This window comes from Sesamum indicum, linkage group LG10 (assembly GCF_026168435.1).
Source record: "Sesamum indicum cultivar Baizhima isolate 11 linkage group LG10, ASM2616843v1, whole genome shotgun sequence".
Classification (NCBI taxonomy): Eukaryota; Viridiplantae; Streptophyta; class Magnoliopsida; order Lamiales; family Pedaliaceae; genus Sesamum; species Sesamum indicum.
This window is the reverse complement of record NC_142666.1, coordinates 21,465,423-21,483,134: the sequence shown is the minus strand read 5'-3', so window position 1 is coordinate 21,483,134 and position 17,712 is coordinate 21,465,423. Positions and strand designations below refer to the sequence as shown.

The following is a 17,712-nucleotide window of genomic DNA, read 5'->3' as shown; positions in this document are numbered from 1 at the left end:
TGGGCTGCCTATTAGTCAGTTTGGGCCTCAGCTATATGGCTCTTTTACCCATCTAGCCCACTGGGCCATCAGTTAATGAGCTATACTGTGTAACAGCAGCCCAATGGGCTTTCATGTAATGGGCTGATCTACCCATTCATACCCACCGGCCCAATGGGCTTTCATGCGATGGGCTGCTCTCCACATGGCCCAACTATCTGTTTGTTGGTGGGCTCGCTTTATGTACCCATTCATACCCACCGGCCCAATGGGCTTCCATGCGATGGGCTGATCTCCACGTGGCCCAACTGTGTACTTGCTATGGGCTCCCTCCCTTATGTACCCATTCATACCCCACCGGTCCAATGGGCTTTCATGAAATGGGCTGATCTCCCACGGCCTAACTATCTATTTTGCTGGTGGGCTCACTTTATGTACCCATTGGTACCCAATGGGCTTTCATGCAATGGGCTGATCTCCCCATGGCGCAACTGTGTACTTGCTATGGGCTGCCTTTTGTACCCATTCATACCCCATACCGGCCCAATCGGCTTTCATGCAATGGGCTGATCTCGCATGGCCCAACTATCTATTTGCTAGTGGGCTCCCTTTATGTACCCATTCATACCCACCGCCCCAATGGCCTTTCGTGGAATGGGCTGACCTGTTTACACTCCTAACCCCTCAGCCCAATCATCTGAGCCCGGCACTATGAGCCTATTCTTACCCTAGCAGCCCAGTTAGCCATCTGTAGATCTTAATGGGCTTACAAGAGATATGGGCTTAAGACCAAGTCAGCTATAGGGCTTAATAATGACTATCTGTTAATCAATTTTGGGCCGTAGTTCAACACGGGAGCTTATATACTATATTTATATTTTATTATTAAGTAAAAATACCTTTTTGGTATCTCACTGGATTTTAATCTATCGTTTATTTTAAAATTTTAAATTAATTAATTAATTAATTTAGACTCTTTCATTTATCACAATTTTCATAATTACTTTTGGTAAAAAAGAAAATCATTCATGTTCTTTTTATTTCTCCAATTATCTTTGCTTGCTAATATTTTCTTATAAATTAAGATATTTCTCCACAAAAATTAATAATATAATTTATATGAATATTGTTTTAGATTCATTTTTTAAAATTGTGCTCATATGTCGCACTTACTAAAATATAATATTGGAAGTAATTATTATTGAGTAGCTTCTCCACCCCCCATGAAAATAATTTATCAAACCAAACTAATCGCATACACTAATACTTTTCTTAAATTACATTACTCTCGTTGTATAATCAATTTAAGTTTTACCCAGCGGCCATGAAAGAGAGTAGCTGCCCCAAAGTCCGCGCTTCAGTCTTTGTTCAGGAAATAACTTTCTAAAAGGTTTCAGTTGCTTCATAAATTAAATTGAATAAAAAATATGAGAATCCTCTTGGTTGCAATTTCGAGTTCGGTTTCTGTTCATACGAATATATAAAGATTTAGCACCAAAAACCCATAGTTTCCGTTATGTAAAATGAGTGCATTCTCTGAACAGAAACAGGTACACGAATACCATCCTTAATGCACTTGACCTTTAATCTTGGGCTTTAAGTGCTGATTTATATTTAATTTCTAAGTACATGAAAAACGACTTGGTATCAGCAAGATTGTCGCATCAATTACAGCTACAGAACCTGAAGTGGTTACTGTCTAAATTTTGAAGCAAAATATCCACCTTTCATCAGACGTCAACACAAGTGCATAACTAGAATATGCCCGTGAGAAGATTTGCAGCAGTGGATATGGCAGCTCCCGTTACAGCACATTGCACCACCTGCTCATGGGAGTGGTCATCTGTCATCAGAGCAAGTGCAGCTCCGGTGATCGCTCCAGCCAAGGCACTACTTTTCTGCAGCCAAGAAGAATGAAATGTTCTTCATGTATATCTAGCACAGCATCAAGAGAACCTCAGCGGTCCGTTGTGTATTGTATTCAAACTAAAACTATGTAAAGTTGGTCAACCGTGGGAACTCCCACCACAAAAAGAGCACTTGATTTGTGCCTTCCACGAAGCACAAATGGAAGATAAAGACAGATATGTCAATACCATGGTAATGTGGGGACAAGAAGATAAATCTAGGAAGGTTACCCAATCATGAACTCCTCTAGCCTCTTTCAGCCCATAAGTGAGACCTGAATACATTCCTGCAGCTATGCCTGCATTCAAGAATTACTACTAATCATATATCTCCCTGATTCCATAGCACAACTACGCGTAATGGTTATTGATAACTTGCGTGGAAGACGTCTATCAACTAAGTCCCACTAAAAGAGGTGAGAAGATTGAGGCCGGACTCAACCAAGTACTTCCGTTTGCAAAATCTCTCAACAACATTGACACCAAACTTCGTAGACGAAATTCTCTGGCCTGCAAACCGTCTTACTTACCCCATTGCAGAGATTCTTTCCCAGTGCTCTTGACCTACATAGTACAAAATCAACAATCATAGAATTCTTTATGCGCCAAAACAACTTATGTTATCCAAGAATATTGAGAATTCTGGTGGGGTAGGTATTTGTACTTACCAAGGCCTCAAGTGACTTCCGGTTATTTGCGCCTGCACATAGCCAAGAAACACGAGACATGAGATGTCACTAAACAACAATCCTTGTTGACGGCGCCAAATCTGTCTTTAAAAGCAATACTAGGAGAATCAATATTAATTACTATTAAGTTTGTGAAATATTGCAGTATCCCACAGTTCGATTAGCTGCTCGCACATCACAACTTCTGCCACCAGACAACTCTTCCGGATGAGCAGGGAATGAGTAATCCAATTTATCATTACCGAAGTTAAGTACCTTTAAGGTCCGGAAACCGATTACTCTTCTTAGGGGCTCCAACTCCAAGCTCCGGCGGGAGGCCGCTTGCTGTGTCTCCGCCCACACCTGATCAAAAACATCATACATCCAAAACTGCCCACTTCGCATACAACCATACATACAGATTCTTGGAAAGAAGAGAAAAAAGTAGTAATAATAACAATAATTGCAGATTTCTGAGAGGCAGGCTCACTTTCCACGGCAGTAAAATAGGCTTCCCGTGATACGGCTTGAACAGCTCCAATCTGCCATGAAAAGATTAACAGCATTTATAATAGGTCAGTGTATTAATAGGCCCTTTTGATCGTTCACGTAAACAAACAAGGAACCATGAGAAATTTTACCCCAGCAGCTCTCACAAAGCTTTCAGCAATGCGGTTAAGTAAGGGGTGGCCAAGATCAAAGAAAAACCCCTTCTCAAAGTGCCTCAGCTCATCGAGCAACGACCGAGTCTCTAGGTTACTACCACTCATGCTTTAACTTGTCCACAAAGTTGTAGAAGAGATTAGAACTCAGCTTAGATTTCAATGCAGAGAAATAGAGAAACCAAGAAATGTTCGCATTTACTCGACTGATGATGATGTTGCAAGTTTGGAGTACTTGTGAAGAGAATGCCGGAAGTAGATAGGCAACCGACACGTGTCCAGAGGGTATACACGCGTCAGTTGGCTACCAACTTCATTTCCGTGTATACGGTGGGTATGTGGACGTGTAGATTTTACCATTACCCTTCGGATCCGCTGGTCAACGTTTCTGTTTACAATAAATTATGAAGCAAGGCGTCGTTTACACCCTGGTTTCAAGATCAGGCACAATTCTTTTATGTGATAATTACACTCTCCTTTTTTTTAAAGTTGATGTCCAGTTCAAGTCATTCGGTAGGATTCGGAGCAGGGGTTAGACAGCAAATGTTGAAACTAACACAAGTGAGCAATCAATAAACGACTAGGCACAACCAGTTGGAAGCAGCGTAAAATGCCAACATTCTTTAATTCATAGAGGAAAAGGAAAATGAAAGCTGAAAATAGTCCCTCAAACGATTAGATTAGGAAATAAAATCATCGACATACATGAAACAAAGAGAGGTTTACAGGTATTCTTCTGCTATGAAAATGTTTACACTTTCTTTGGACAGGGGTCACACTATCTATCAAGTAAACAACATTCCTCCAGATTTCTAACTCATTCAAAATAGCAACTATGAGGATCGAAATGCTCTCTCACTGGCCTCTTAACAGATTTCTCAGAACAGCAAAATGTTAACTATAATATACTCTTGTCCAACATACATCTACATCGGAAAAGTACATCTGGTGGCTGATTAGAACACAGTTTTCCTCTGTATAATGTACATTTCCCTAATACTCAAATACAATACCATCAAAACACAAAATTTGGCCTTGATGAGGTCCCTATAACTTTTTCTTTTTCCCCAGTAACACTGACCCACAACTGCCTGAGAACGGAACACTATGCAAGGGAGCATTACTGCTCTATCCGTATCACATATAATTCAGACTATCTATATAGAACACAGAGGTAAACAGGAAAATCAAGCGAGGGCAAGATATTAGTAAAAGGCTACAATTGACGGAAATCTTACAATGACAACAATTACCCAGCTGAAATTGCGAGGAAACCTAAATAAGGAAAGCCTACAGGCAAGTCCTTTGCATCCTCACAATAGTACTGTACAGTATCCTCTCCCAGTATGAGGGGCTTTCATTTGTTCTCATCCCTCGTTCTGTCTGGGTGAGTTCTCTTAAATTTGGCCATATGTGCGGGATGACGACTCCACAAGCAGAAGCCAAGTATCTCAAAATGCAGAATTACTCATTTCAAATAACTCAAGATCCATTCACAGCCATTTCTGGTGAGGACTTTGGTGGCAACAAAGAACAATCATCCCCAAGCTTCCTATTATCAGCAGAATCATTCAACCCATCGGTAAAGCTTCTAGGAGAAACCTCTTCCTTATCACTGTTGTTTTCTGTTTCTGCATTCTGGGTGCGCTCAGATGAGTCAACAGACCCCTTCTCTTTCAGATTTGGTTCAACAGTGTTCTGGTTTACATTCGATGGAGGCATGTTTAGTGATGCAGTTCCTACTCTCTTACCAGGTAGTACCGCCTCACTTAGGGTTGAGCATAAGGCAGCAAAAACACCTTCTCTCGGCTTTAAGCCTTTTGGAGAACGATGTAACCTTTTTGGCTCAGGCTCCTCCTTTGAAACTAACTTGCGTTTCAGGGGGAACTCTGCCAGTCCCTCATCTTCATCAGATATGTCTGTCAACTTTTTAGGAGGGGGCCTGTAATCCTCATCATCTTCATCATCATCATAGTCAACAAGTCCACCAGCCCTTCAATTATAGATGTAATATTGAGTTAACATTATCTTCAGTAATTAGTGTCTACAACTCAGTATATTAATACAATACCTAGGGGATGGGTAGTTTGTTGTGGACCCATTAACTAATACAGAAGGTTGAGATTGGCCTTTGTTACTGCCAGCAGTATGTGCAGATGCTGAATCTTCTTCATCACTGGCAGAACCACACATCATTTGTACATGGTAAAACAAAATCCAGTAAGTAATTCCATTGAGCTCCAGCATAAGCTATGTGCAATTTATAAAATAAATTTGTAGCAAGGCCGTGAATAGACACCCACCTGTCTTCATTAAAGTAGTCCTCCTCCTCTTTCTCTAAAGCACGTTCATCCAATCGTTTCCTTTGGTCTAACACAGTAGCACTGCTTCTTGTACCCGCACTTTCTAGCAACTGCAAATAAATAGTGTTATATGTGCAAAAACAGAAAATTGAGGTGAATATACCATAGAAGAATGGAGAATACCTGTTCATATTTAACTTTGAGTGCGTGAATAGAAGATAAATTTTCAAATTTCACCAACTGATCCCAGAAAGTATCAACTAGATACCTGAGTAGTACTTTCAAGTTCTCCTGCAGAAAACATGTCTCAGATAACAGAAGAAAAGAAAAAAAGAGAATGCACATATCATCTAATAGAAGGACCAAGGAAAATATGAAAGGAATGAACACCTTCCGGATATATTCAAAGAGCTCAAGGACTGCAGAATTCAGAAGATTGTAACGATCCCCATTGGCAACAAATGCATCTATAATGGGTTTGAAAAGGTTGTTCTTTACAAAATGATTCATCAGATGCTCATCCTGCAAATATTCATTAATGAACGGTTGAGACGAAGAAAAGCAGAAAGTAAGGTCATGTCTCCAACCAGAAGAAAGTGAGGTTACACTGGGATAGACAAGCTCTAAAGGGGAAGGGAACATAGATACAGATGATTATCAAGGTTAGTCAGTATTAAATACAGAAATATTTCAAACAGGGAACAACCTCAATTTTTTATTAGAGGCATGTTATATGGATCAGGGTACCAGAAACATATGAGTAAGCAAACTGAACAGCTACTAATACTGTGATACATGACCTAACATTGTGTGCACATAAAATATAGCAAACGCGAAAATCATTTACTCAAGGACCATTAATACATGATCCACTAATGCAGCTAGTCAAGAAGAGAACAAATTAAAAAAAACGGTACAAACTTATTTACAGATTAGTCAAAAGAAGTTAAGTGTATACCTAAGATAGAATGAAACTTCTTCCGACATTCATTTGGGAAATTGAAAACATAACCATTATTTCCAGGCCAACTAAAATGCAAAATAAAGTCATCTCAATCACGTCTCTGTAGAGTCTCTAAAAGCAAAACAACCAACTTACACTGCGAGAAACAAGTGCTCGGATAAATCTAATAGCAGCAACTACAAGATACTTTTCTCTTCTTTTCGTCAGATACAAAACCTTATCAACCACATTGTTAAGAAGAAAATTGCATCTGCAGGACAAAATGGAAAGATCAATCCAAAATGACTCCAATTCATTTATACAAAGTAATTTGGTGACAAGGAGAGAAGAAATTACTTTATCCTATAAGGATGTTGCAAAACGCAGAAGGATAGCAGATCACAAACATTTAATAATATCTCCGGCTTCACATTACTTTGACTCCGGGATCCTCTATCGGAGCTCACAGATTTGCTGTCCATTTGACTACCATTATGTGGTGCACATGATGTTATTACATCAATTAATTGATCTAAGTGCTTGTCGTAGAAAATTTCCACTATGTTTTCTCTCTGCAACAAAAATCGAGACAATGAAGTACATGATTGGTACCAAATACATCTTAAAAGTAATGATAGCATAAGTAATACCAATAACAGATAGCATTTCACACAGATATTTAAATGTGTGTGTGGTGGGGCGTAAGAGAGAGGAGAGAACAAGTTGGTACTGTATCTTATGCAGAAAAAGTCAAAAACACAAATGAACCCTGAATTCCATGTGCTGCTTAAGGGAATATAATCCTAGAACAGCATTTTGTTGTACAATACTAAGGAAAACTCGAAAACATGAGATAAGAACGAAATATTGGCTAGAAAAGAGTGCTAGATTTTAGTGCATACAACTTATACATCACAGTATCACACCATACTACTATATAGTATTCTTGTCTCACTCTTAATAAGTTAAGCATGCTCAAACAAGATTACAGTGATCTGTCAACCATCCTACTTCATCAGTTATACAAAAATAAAAAGAAACATTCCTAAATTGTGAGAACAGTATCAAACGTAATTGGATATCCACATTACATAACAGTGACACAAGTAATGTACCTGCGATCCTGGAGTGAATGAATCTAAAAGACTTCGAATAATTTCAAGAAATTGGCAGTGCATATCATCTCCAAAATCTGTAAGCATATTCTTCACCTGCAAAATAAGGAATAACTTAGATTACCTTAATAGTACTAAAAGATCCATGCCACGTAACTTCCACCCCCAAAAGCCTGGGGGCTGGGGGGAACAGTAAAAGCAAAGATGAAAAAAACTAATGGTAGAGTAGCATCAAAATTGCCAGATAAAAACAATGAAGCACTCTGTAACTGGTATTCCTTACTTGGAAAGAGTTATTACAAGTTGTTTAGGTCTAGGCTGGAGTGTAACAATATCATATTTGGATTAGGATAGGTTTTAGACATTAAAGAAATGCTCAGCCATGATTATCTTCAATGAAGATTGTTCTTCCCCTTTTATGATTCCGTCATATTCATATCTGCTTATCTTCTAGACTAATTGTATGAAAATCATAGAGTTTAACAATTCTTTCACCCTTCACCTTTCAGTAACATTTTCTTGTGCAGTATGAACCTAACCTAAACACAGCACGAAGCAGGTCTTCCTAACATCACACGAATGCCTCAGGAACCAGCTACCTCTATCTTCAATTAAAGACAATTAACCTGTCCATGATATGCAGCAAACGCCATTGTAAACCCAAGGAAATACGGAATCCAAAATTGCTTACCAGAAGTTCAAACAGAACACCTTCCTGCCGAGCTACATAAGAACGCAATATATTTGAATCCAGATTCTGGAAAAGAATGAGGATGTCTGTCCTGCATCCATTATGACAAAATATCATGAAGAGGTGATTATATATAAACTGAAAACAACTGAATGAGAGATAAACTTAGATGCACATGAGCTTCTAGACTCATTACAAGTTCCTTGTTAACGTCACAGTTTATTTCATTACCCAGTCAAAATAAGCTTATGGTCTTCACTCTGCAAAACATCTGCAATGACGTCAAAAATGCCTTCATTCACAAGATCCCTACAGGATTAACAAATGTCTTAATACAGAATGATTTATAGAACCGCAAGAAAAAATCGGGGACAAGCATGACAGATCAACAATAATGTTTGAAGAGGAATTCTAAAAGGCACTGTAAATAATCTCCAGCATGTAAAGCAGGAGAAAGAAAAACAGATACGGCAGCTTCACGTACCTAAATAATCTGTGCTGATGTACCATCTGCAAGCTCTTACTTAAGGTACAGAACTCATGCACAAAGTGTACCTATTTCACATGCACGAAGGAGTTAGTTACTGAATTATTATTACGATCATACATGACAGGGTAACAAAGAGGCTCCCGCTTCTCCACTCAGAATTTTAAACATTGAGCACCAGAAAAGTATAAAGATAGACTTGATGCTATCAAGAAAGAAGCAAACTGGGCACAACATCATAATACGTACTTCCAAAGTAAAATCCAAAAGAAACACTATCTCAAAATGCATTGTTCAAAGGGAAAAGTGCAACAAAATCGTAGCGAAAACGATTAAGACTGCCACAGGCATATATGTCTCTCCAGTAAAGGAAAATCTAAGAGCTTAAATTGTGCACTCATTGTTAACAAGCAAGCATGTCCAACATAATCCTTCAAGAACACCAAATGATTAAGAATGCATTAATCCTCTCTGACTATATCCTTTAAGAGGCAACTGATGCCAACCCATAAAGTTTTGCGAGCTATGGACATCTATAGACGGCAACAGCAGATCATTCAGGAATGTGAAGCCCATGATTTTTAACTTATAACTCAAATAAAGTTTACATCAAATTCGGTTAATATATTTATTACTTACTTCTAAGAGACATTACATAATATTTGCAAAGATATCCATATCACAGCTGATTCACCGGACAGTTAGGGTTCATATTGCAGAAATTTCAAAAACATATTTGTCCACAGCAGATAATTTCAAGATGTAAACGACCAACTTTTTGCAGAAGCCATAGCATTCTCTCGAATGCATATCTCAGGCATGGTTCAGACAAGAATAACACTATCTTTCTTTTAGCTATTTTCTAAGGCAAGGAATCATATCAATACTAGCCTGCAGTACATAGGTAATAAATATAAACTCATGATAATTTCAGGGAACAAAAGCTCAGTGGAAAATATGATTAAATACCAAATATTTTGAACTACCAAAATAATTGTAAGCAGCTGAAGGTATACTTCACATAATGAAAGCAAAGATAGCATCCACAAAGTCGCAAACTTTTGTGCATAAGATGAACTAATTATAGTTACAGCACATGATTGTAGGGTCAACTTAATTCTGCTATTAAATGGTGCCGACAGCACGTGCAACAAACCAAATGCATGTGCCTTAATGAAAAAATTTCAAGCAAGGACCCATGTGTACCAGAGTTTTCTTTGATTCAGTGGAAATGTTGGGAGACTTCAGCCTAGCAAATAATTCCTTGATAAAGGTGCTATCATCTTTTAGCAAGGAAACAACCTACAAGGACAAACTAAAATTAGTTTTAGAACTAAAACAAGATAAGAAGCATTGAAACAACTAGAAATATATCTTACAATTGCATTATTTGAGTGAATAATAGAATTAAAATTTGCAATTATGGCCTCATCCAATGCTCGGGGTAAAATGACATCCTGGCATAAGCAATATGAGCATTAATTCCATTTTATCATACAGGTAAACAAAACCCGATTCGCAGTACTAAATAAAAAGTGATACCTTCAGATAGCCAACTCTATAACTTTGATGTATCTTTGAAAGGACTACAGGATCTTTAATGGGTATGGCCTGAAACATACCCACATAAGCAGAATTAGCAATAAAAGTGTAAATAGTATCGCAGTCCAGCAACTCCTTGAATCCTTAAAAACATCTCTCGTAGCAGAAACATTCACCATCTGCATTCACAGCATGGCAGCTATGGGATGGATATTGATGATACAGAAGTTTTACCTCCTTAAAAACCACATGCTCTTTTAGAAAGTTGCGATGATGGGAATGAGGTACCTCCGGATCATCTGCAAACCAAATTTGAAACCGTTCCATCACAACCCAGTAATTAAGATTAGCAAGCTAACTGTGGATACACCGGATATTGCAAGTAATAATGCCCAAATCACAGTCGGCATGCAGTTTCTGGTATGTCTTGCGGTCTCATAAGAAGTTTTGGTTGCTTGATGAGTATTTCTCTTTAAACTAAGACAGAATAATTCTACATAGCAAATGGAAACAATAAACTGGAAAGTGCAGGAAAACAATCATTCTCATAACCACTTGTTAAAGAGGTCTACGTTCATACTCATCCACACAATTTCCACAACGTCAAATACACACAACTTTGGCCCTTCTAAACTAGATCAAATGAAAAATGCAAACATCACCGTATGAGATTACACAGTAGATATTAGTAATTTGACAACAAGTGGTTATATATGGTGACGTTATGATGAGCAGAATGGTGACTAGCAACTAAATTAAACTACCACATCGAGCAGTGAGAGACCCTGAAAAAACAAACCGTCAATGTTGGAGCCCAACCTTCTTTCAGCAAAAAGAGAACAAAACAAACCTTTACACTTGGCTACCTCATAAAGAAAGGGAAATATGAATAACCAGTATATAGAGTTAGAAACTAGAAAGAAAATGAGAATATCATATTAGGTAAAAACACCCAGTGCAATAGACTGACAGATTGCCCCATGGTCCCAGTTTATAATAATACTATATACAGATGAGATGGGAAATGAAATGATGCAGTTAACAACCTAGCATGTAAGGAAGAGTAAAGGAAAGGTCCAGTTTCAAACTTTCAGTAGCCAATAGTTGAAGAAAAGAGATGGGGGGAGAAGAGAGGAAATGAGACTTACATTCTAGACACCCAATTACATCCATAATCAACTCATCCCCGAACATTTTCTCAAAGATCTGAGGGCTGTTTAGTAAAACTGCATGTAAGCATACATAAAGCATGTTTAGATAAACGCCAAAGCTCAAACACAGTAACATGAAAGTAGAATGGGAAGTCTACTCACTGATTCCCCTAACAATTTTGAAGATCAAGTGAAGACCATCTAAATTTTCCAAATCTTCACATACTCTAAACAGTTCCATCAGCTTCCGGAAAAAAACTTGCTGCATCAAATAAAATTCACTTCAATTAGCATGAACAAACAAACTGGCCAGAAGCAGAAGCAAAGAGAATTAGATAGCAAATACCAACAAAACAAGAGAGAGAAACAATTCCTTAGTCGAAAGTAAAGTATAACCAATTTGAAAGGGAAAACAGCAACAAGAAAATAAGGGAATAGGAGACCGCAGATAGACCAAGTATCAAAAAACTCCCACTAATATCAATACACAAAACAGGCTCCGCGGCCAGAGCAGGTTCAATAAAAGGTGTACATGCAGGCTACCATGACAATTCACCATGCTGGAGCATGTAAGCCTGTCCATAAATACAAAATATTCACTATTATCATACATGATGAGACTGCTTACATCATGTAAAATAAGTTCAGTCACACGCAACTGATCTGCAATGCCACTTTCAACAATCTGCAAAATATAAACGTGGGAATCATCTTTATATTTCATATATGTAAAAATTGAAGGGTAACAAGGGCGCCACAAAAGAGAGATAAACCGCCAGAGATTTAGAAGTGCAACGAAAGAGAACATCATTTCCCATGAATTACAGGGGAAAATAAAATCAAAAGCAACTCCAACATTGTCATATGCAGGAGATATGGTGGAGAGAGGTGGTGCAAACTAAGCTGGTACCTTTAATATCAAAGGAAGAGTAGACAGTTCAACTGGAGGCAACTCCCTCAACTCACTGTTGACGCTGTGGAATGTCTCACCTGAAGATTCAAAATATTGAAATATAAGCCACTATAGCTTCTGCCAGAGTATGCTGAAACAAAACTTTTCTACATAGGACAGGACAAAGTCGTCAAGTCTACTCCATGTATGATCCCAGTACGTGAAGATTTGCTTTCACCAATCTAAAGTGGCAGGGAAATAGAAAGAAAGAATGAATTGAAAAAAAAAAAACTAAGCAGTCATTAGATCAACAAGTAAACATATTGCTAGACAGCCTAGACCCAGATAAACACCAAGTCATAATACAACTATAAGAGTATTTGGAGTCAACCACAGAATTCTGTGAGGCTATAGTAATAGTCCAGGTACAAGTCAATCTGCATTACCACTGTATCTCCAAGAGCATGAGAAAATCAAATCATAACAGACTACCATCTATCTGTCATCAAAATATTGATGGCAGAACAGGGGCAAGGATAAAAGGCACAAGTTGCTTCGCCTTTCCCCTAATCACTCATTACCAAGAGTGAACATATTTCCTTCCCATTGTACTCCTAACCAAAGATAAAATATTCTTGCAATGCTCTAGTTCTTCACAAAAGTACAATTATTCTCTCTGATTTGAAACAAAAGTACCCAACATTTTTCTTGTCCCTATTCGCATGGCATAAAAATAGAGAATGCATTTAGTTACCAACTTTTTGAAGCTGGGGCCATTTTTTGATGCAATTCCACATCAATTGTAGGAGGAAAAATTGAATTAGCTTATAAGCATATAGGCGTTTTGCAACTTGGACCAACCATTTTCACAAAATGCACACAAATGCAAAATAGTTGCCAGGGAATCCCACTGTGCCAGAGTCCAGCTTCAGGCACCAACATAATGGGCCTCTGGCTGCAAATTCAGAGAAAATATCCTTGATTCCTAGAAATGAATCTCATTTTCTGAAGCATTTCTGGAAAAGTATGCAACTATATTAGGCTGGAGAAACTTTTTGTGGAACAATATGGTATTTCGTAAGAACGGGAGTGCTCTTACTGATAGTAATTCAACCAATATTATCTCTTATCTTGTAAATATAACAATTACATTAACAATGATAAACACCAATTATGTATATCTAATTCTATTAATGTCACTTCAGTATTATAACAATATTACATATTGCTAATGAATCATTCATCACTTTTCAAGAGATCAAATAAAATGAGTTATAGGATCAAGAAATATAAATAAAGAGTGGGGGTAAAAATATATCATCTACCACAAATAGCAACTATAGGCAAAAGTTTTTTTTGAAAAAAGGACCAGATCACAAAATTGAGACTAACAAACAGTTTCCATGTTAACATCAGATCAACATCTTCAACTCAGATCACTGACAAAAATCCAATTCTTCCCAGTTCCCTTCTCAGGAATATCTTTTCTGAATACATTTTAGAAAATATGACCAAAAGAGGCCCTAAATAGTGTAGCAAAAAGGCTGGGTATATTGATCTAGACACAATACATAGACATGCAGAATCAGTTATAGCTATGAATGAAACCCATAAGAACTTACTGGCTAGTGTGCTGAAATGCATATTCCTCTGCAAACTGCATATATGGTCCCTGCATGAAGCAAAATGGAGAAAATGTTAAATTTGAGCAGTACAAGTAAAATAGTAAAACAAAAGGAAGACAAATTTCATATAAAGAAAAACACACTATATTTGATACTAGCCATATGTAAGAGCAACCGGTTGTCTCTTGGAAGCTAAGAGCCAATTCAGTTGAGAACTCAGGATCCCTCCATGAAATAATTGTATCTGTAAGATGTAAAATATATATAAGAAACAGAAAATTGGAACAATCGGAAGTTCAGATAAATCTATGAATAACAGAATACCTTCTTGCTTACGGTAGATATCTTCCGAGCTGATCCGATGCAACAGTAGTGTCTCATTGTCCTCCTCGTCAATAACAAATAATCCCAAATCTTCTGATCTCTGTGCCACAAGTCACAAAATTTCAATTTCATACTACAAATCCAACTGATATGTAGCCATCATGCTAAGAGAAGCCTATTAAAAAAGAAGAAGACAAGGTCAGACCTCCAAATAATCAACAGTTACGTGGCCAGTTCCTTGATCATCCCATTTCCCATCCTCATTGAGACGGTATACTTTAACACGCTGGCAGAAAGAATAGAACATGTAAGAACTATGCATAGCAAGGAATTCATGTTAAAATGACTAGGAAGAGAACAAAGGTGTTCATTATATTATTAGTTCAAATATAAAAGGCAAACAGAAAAACGACTACAATAAGGGGAGAAGAGTGCAGGAATAGGAAAAGCTGAAACTAAATGTTGACATGCATGTACCAGCTGCATAGATGCCCGCTGAGGTACTGATACGGTTATACCACTTTCCATAAGATGAGTGACATGAAAGATACTTGCAATAATTGTTCAGTGCTTTCACAGGAGCTAGTTTCCTCTATCCTCAACAGTACGACCATTCACACCTTGAAGTACGGAGCACCGGTATCTCAGACTAATTACATATCCTACTCCATTCCCTTCCCTCTTTCCCCTTGCTCTATCTACTGAAATTCTTAGAGACTATTTTAGTAGCAGTAGGAGCACAGAAGAGAAACCACAATTTGGAATAAAGTGGTCACCCTCCTAAACAGCTTCATTATAGTTCTATAAGTAGAGGTGGTATTCAGACGAATGCTTCCATTACTTTTCTAGCTAAGATTCTAGGAACCTTAAATTGATATTGTTATACTAGGTACGAATTCGATAACAGCTTTTATAAAAATCCCAGTATTATCTAATGTCTTGCAGATTTAAGGGTTTATTCAAGGACTGTTGTCAAAGCCGAAGATCTTTCTTCCCACGAAAACACTCCAGATCCAATACTCTGAAGAATTGGGGAAACTCCAGCAATAAATCTCTAATTAGCTTTAGAATTTCTAAATCACTGATTTAAGTCAGATCAAACTCAAAGAAAAGAGTAAGGCAGTCGCAATTAATTTCTATAAAAAAGCCCCCAAGCTTCAGTCTCATCGTGAGTCCACAGTGTTGAGACTTTAGCAGATTTAGCCAGTTAGCTGAATGCAAAATAATGCAGAAGTACGCCCATGACTAATTAAAAGTGTGCGCATTACTTCAGGGCATTAACATGAGAATACAAGAGCTCATAATTTAATTCCTGTCAAAGAAGGCCTTGAACACTTCTGAGACAAAGCCTACATTTGTACACTTGAGACCTATTTTCCACTGATTCTCTTGCATTCCAGAATAATGTTCGTAAATTACACAACACTGCAGCACGACCACCAAGGATCAATGGTAGAATTGGTGCTTGGAGCTTCAAGGACCACTTCTAAAACTGAGGGACATCAACAATATAAATATCGGGGATACTTGGGCTTGTTATCACCACTTAGCAACATAAGGTAAAACCAGCGCATAAATGCCCATGGCATGTGTGTAAATTTTGCAATCAAAGTCAACCTCGAGTCCAATCAAGCATACACTTAAAGCAGGAATCAGATCTCAATGATCTTCTCCGAGCCTCTAACAACAAATTATTTCCATGTAGTCATTACATTTAAGCAACTATATCGATTACACAACAAAAGCTAATTCCATAAACCTTTACTCATGAAAAACAAGCACATAAAATAACAGTTAGAGCACGTGAGAAATACTGTTCTCAAAAGCGAAACCTCTTATGCGCTTATGATTGTAGCCAAAATTAAAATTAATTATATATATAAAATATACCTCAAGAAACCCAATTGAGTACTGAAACGTTCTAATAGACGACTAGAGAACTAGAGTCCAAAAATAAAAACACATAACTGAACCAGCTGGAGCTTCCAAAAAATCCCATAATCGAAAGCTGAAAAAGTTAAAGCAGTCTAATTCAATCCTGGGGCTAAGATACAACGACTTTCTTTCGAGTAGCTGGTGTTTGTTTTCTTTACTGACCTGCATGGAATTGCTAGCGTTCGGAGATTTATCTTGCGAGCCCATGGGAAATAACCAAAGAACTTAGCCTCGTCACAAAGTACACGAAATTCACTGCACGAACCGCACGGATAGAATATGCTGAACAGAAATTACCAAACCTTCGGATGCAAAATTAGGGTTTAGAAAAAGAGACAAAGAGGTTAAATTTCTGGACGAAAAAGGTCGAATTATGATTTACACGGGTCGGGCTACTGTATTCGGGTGAATTGCAAAACCCTAACCGCCATTGATATCAGAGTGAGTGAATAAGCTCCCCCCTCTCTCTCTTCCTCCTCTCCCTCTCTCTCTCACTACTTTTCTCTTTTCTTTCTTCTTTTTCTGCGTTGCCCGACCTTTGAAAACACAGTGGGAGCAGTGAAGGGAATATCGTTATTACCCTTGTTGAGAGGCTGAAGTTACGAGTTGTGCCACCCCGCCATTTTATCTTTGCTGTCTGCTTTTGAGATCACTTTACGCGCTTTCATTTTTGTCAAAGTCCAATCGCTTTAACTCATCTCATTGAATTTTTGTGTTCTATTTTCTCTTAATTCTATTTCTATTACTTCTAAAATTAACAAACATAATTAATGAATGAATATTAAGACCAAGAAAAACAAAATTGTTGTCAAAATATTCATTTCATTTTATCGGATTGTAGTAATCAAACGCAACAAAAAAGTGCACGCAAATACCAAAAATATTATTAAATCAACTTTTTTTTATAGATATAGTCAAACATCTCACGTTGGTTACAAATAACAAATTTGAGTGATTTATAAGTCTTGGGATTTTCTTTCCTTGACAATACGCATTTTCAAATAAAATTATAAAGCTCATAAGAATTTAAAATAGACAGTACTTTGCGTAATAGAACACCAATTGAGTGTAAGCCACATTATTCGACATTATACGTCGGAAGGTCCAAATCCCTCGCACATTTTCAGACAAAATTATGAGGTTCACACAAAATTAAATCAAAAAATACTTCGCATAATGGGACAAAAATCGTATCACAAGCCACATCAAAACACCAAATTTATTTTTCTTCATTATCATTTCTATTCAACAAGAATGTTGATTATTAAATTTTAGTTTTAAAAGTAAAAATGTATTCCGAAATAAAACATTATAGTATTTTTAAAATATTCATCATGTTGCTTACAAAACAACCCTGTCAAAAATTGAAATATCATGCAAAAACAATTAACTAATATAGTCATTCTAATATTCAACTGCAACAATATACGTTATTTACCTAATATAATAATTATATATTATTGATTATTAATCATAGACATCTTTTAT

The 17,712-nt window shown here is 37.3% G+C and overlaps 2 protein-coding genes across 3 annotated transcripts; both read right to left on the bottom strand.

Moving 5' to 3' along the window:
- Positions 1–1,487: 1,487 nt before the first annotated feature.
- Positions 1,488–3,446, bottom strand: LOC105178903 (outer envelope pore protein 16-2, chloroplastic). Its single transcript, XM_011102482.3, has 7 exons — positions 3,196–3,446; positions 3,045–3,096; positions 2,831–2,917; positions 2,555–2,586; positions 2,417–2,450; positions 2,118–2,185; positions 1,488–1,877 (listed from the first exon to the last, which is right to left on the bottom strand). Exons 1-7 carry the CDS (start codon positions 3,322–3,324, stop codon positions 1,734–1,736), a joined length of 546 nt encoding a protein of 181 aa, XP_011100784.1. The 5' UTR covers positions 3,325–3,446; the 3' UTR covers positions 1,488–1,733.
- Positions 3,447–3,891: 445 nt separating this feature from the next.
- LOC105178904 (binding protein) lies at positions 3,892–16,812 on the bottom strand. Of its 2 annotated transcripts, XM_011102483.3 has the most exons (24): positions 16,387–16,812; positions 14,495–14,575; positions 14,290–14,389; positions 14,125–14,209; positions 13,963–14,012; positions 12,359–12,438; positions 12,077–12,133; positions 11,611–11,710; positions 11,446–11,523; positions 10,532–10,596; positions 10,298–10,366; positions 10,135–10,212; positions 9,962–10,057; positions 8,753–8,823; positions 8,500–8,577; positions 8,269–8,359; positions 7,578–7,673; positions 6,820–7,034; positions 6,619–6,733; positions 5,910–6,041; positions 5,703–5,810; positions 5,520–5,629; positions 5,288–5,392; positions 3,892–5,209 (listed from the first exon to the last, which is right to left on the bottom strand). In XM_011102483.3, exons 1-24 carry the CDS (start codon positions 16,429–16,431, stop codon positions 4,699–4,701), a joined length of 2,616 nt encoding a protein of 871 aa, XP_011100785.1. In that variant the 5' UTR covers positions 16,432–16,812; the 3' UTR covers positions 3,892–4,698. The 2 variants fall into 2 exon arrangements, with proteins under 2 accessions (XP_011100785.1, XP_088741860.1); XM_088885734.1 differs by lacking the exons at positions 14,290–14,389; positions 14,495–14,575; positions 16,387–16,812 and having other exon boundaries at positions 14,109–14,211.
- Between the last annotated feature and the right edge of the window lie 900 nt (positions 16,813–17,712).

What these genes read in the sequence shown, in the direction of transcription:
- LOC105178903 (XM_011102482.3), bottom strand. Translation starts at nt 3,324, where the DNA reads ATGAGTGGTAGTAACCTAGAGACTCGGTCGTTGCTCGATGAGCTGAGG. An exon ending in TCGGTTTCCGGACCTTAAAG is followed by an intron (nt 2,587 to 2,830) that starts GTACTTAACTTC and finishes GGCTATGTGCAG; the next exon opens with GCGCAAATAACCGGAAGTCA. An exon ending in CTAGAGGAGTTCATGATTGG is followed by an intron (nt 1,878 to 2,117) that starts GTAACCTTCCTA and finishes TCTTGGCTGCAG; the next exon opens with AAAAGTAGTGCCTTGGCTGG.
- LOC105178904 (XM_011102483.3), bottom strand. Translation starts at nt 16,431, where the DNA reads ATGGGCTCGCAAGATAAATCTCCGAACGCTAGCAATTCCATGCAG. An exon ending in TCAAAGTTAAATATGAACAG is followed by an intron (nt 5,630 to 5,702) that starts GTATTCTCCATT and finishes ATTTATTTGCAG; the next exon opens with TTGCTAGAAAGTGCGGGTAC. An exon ending in ACAAACTACCCATCCCCTAG is followed by an intron (nt 5,210 to 5,287) that starts GTATTGTATTAA and finishes CTATAATTGAAG; the next exon opens with GGCTGGTGGACTTGTTGACT.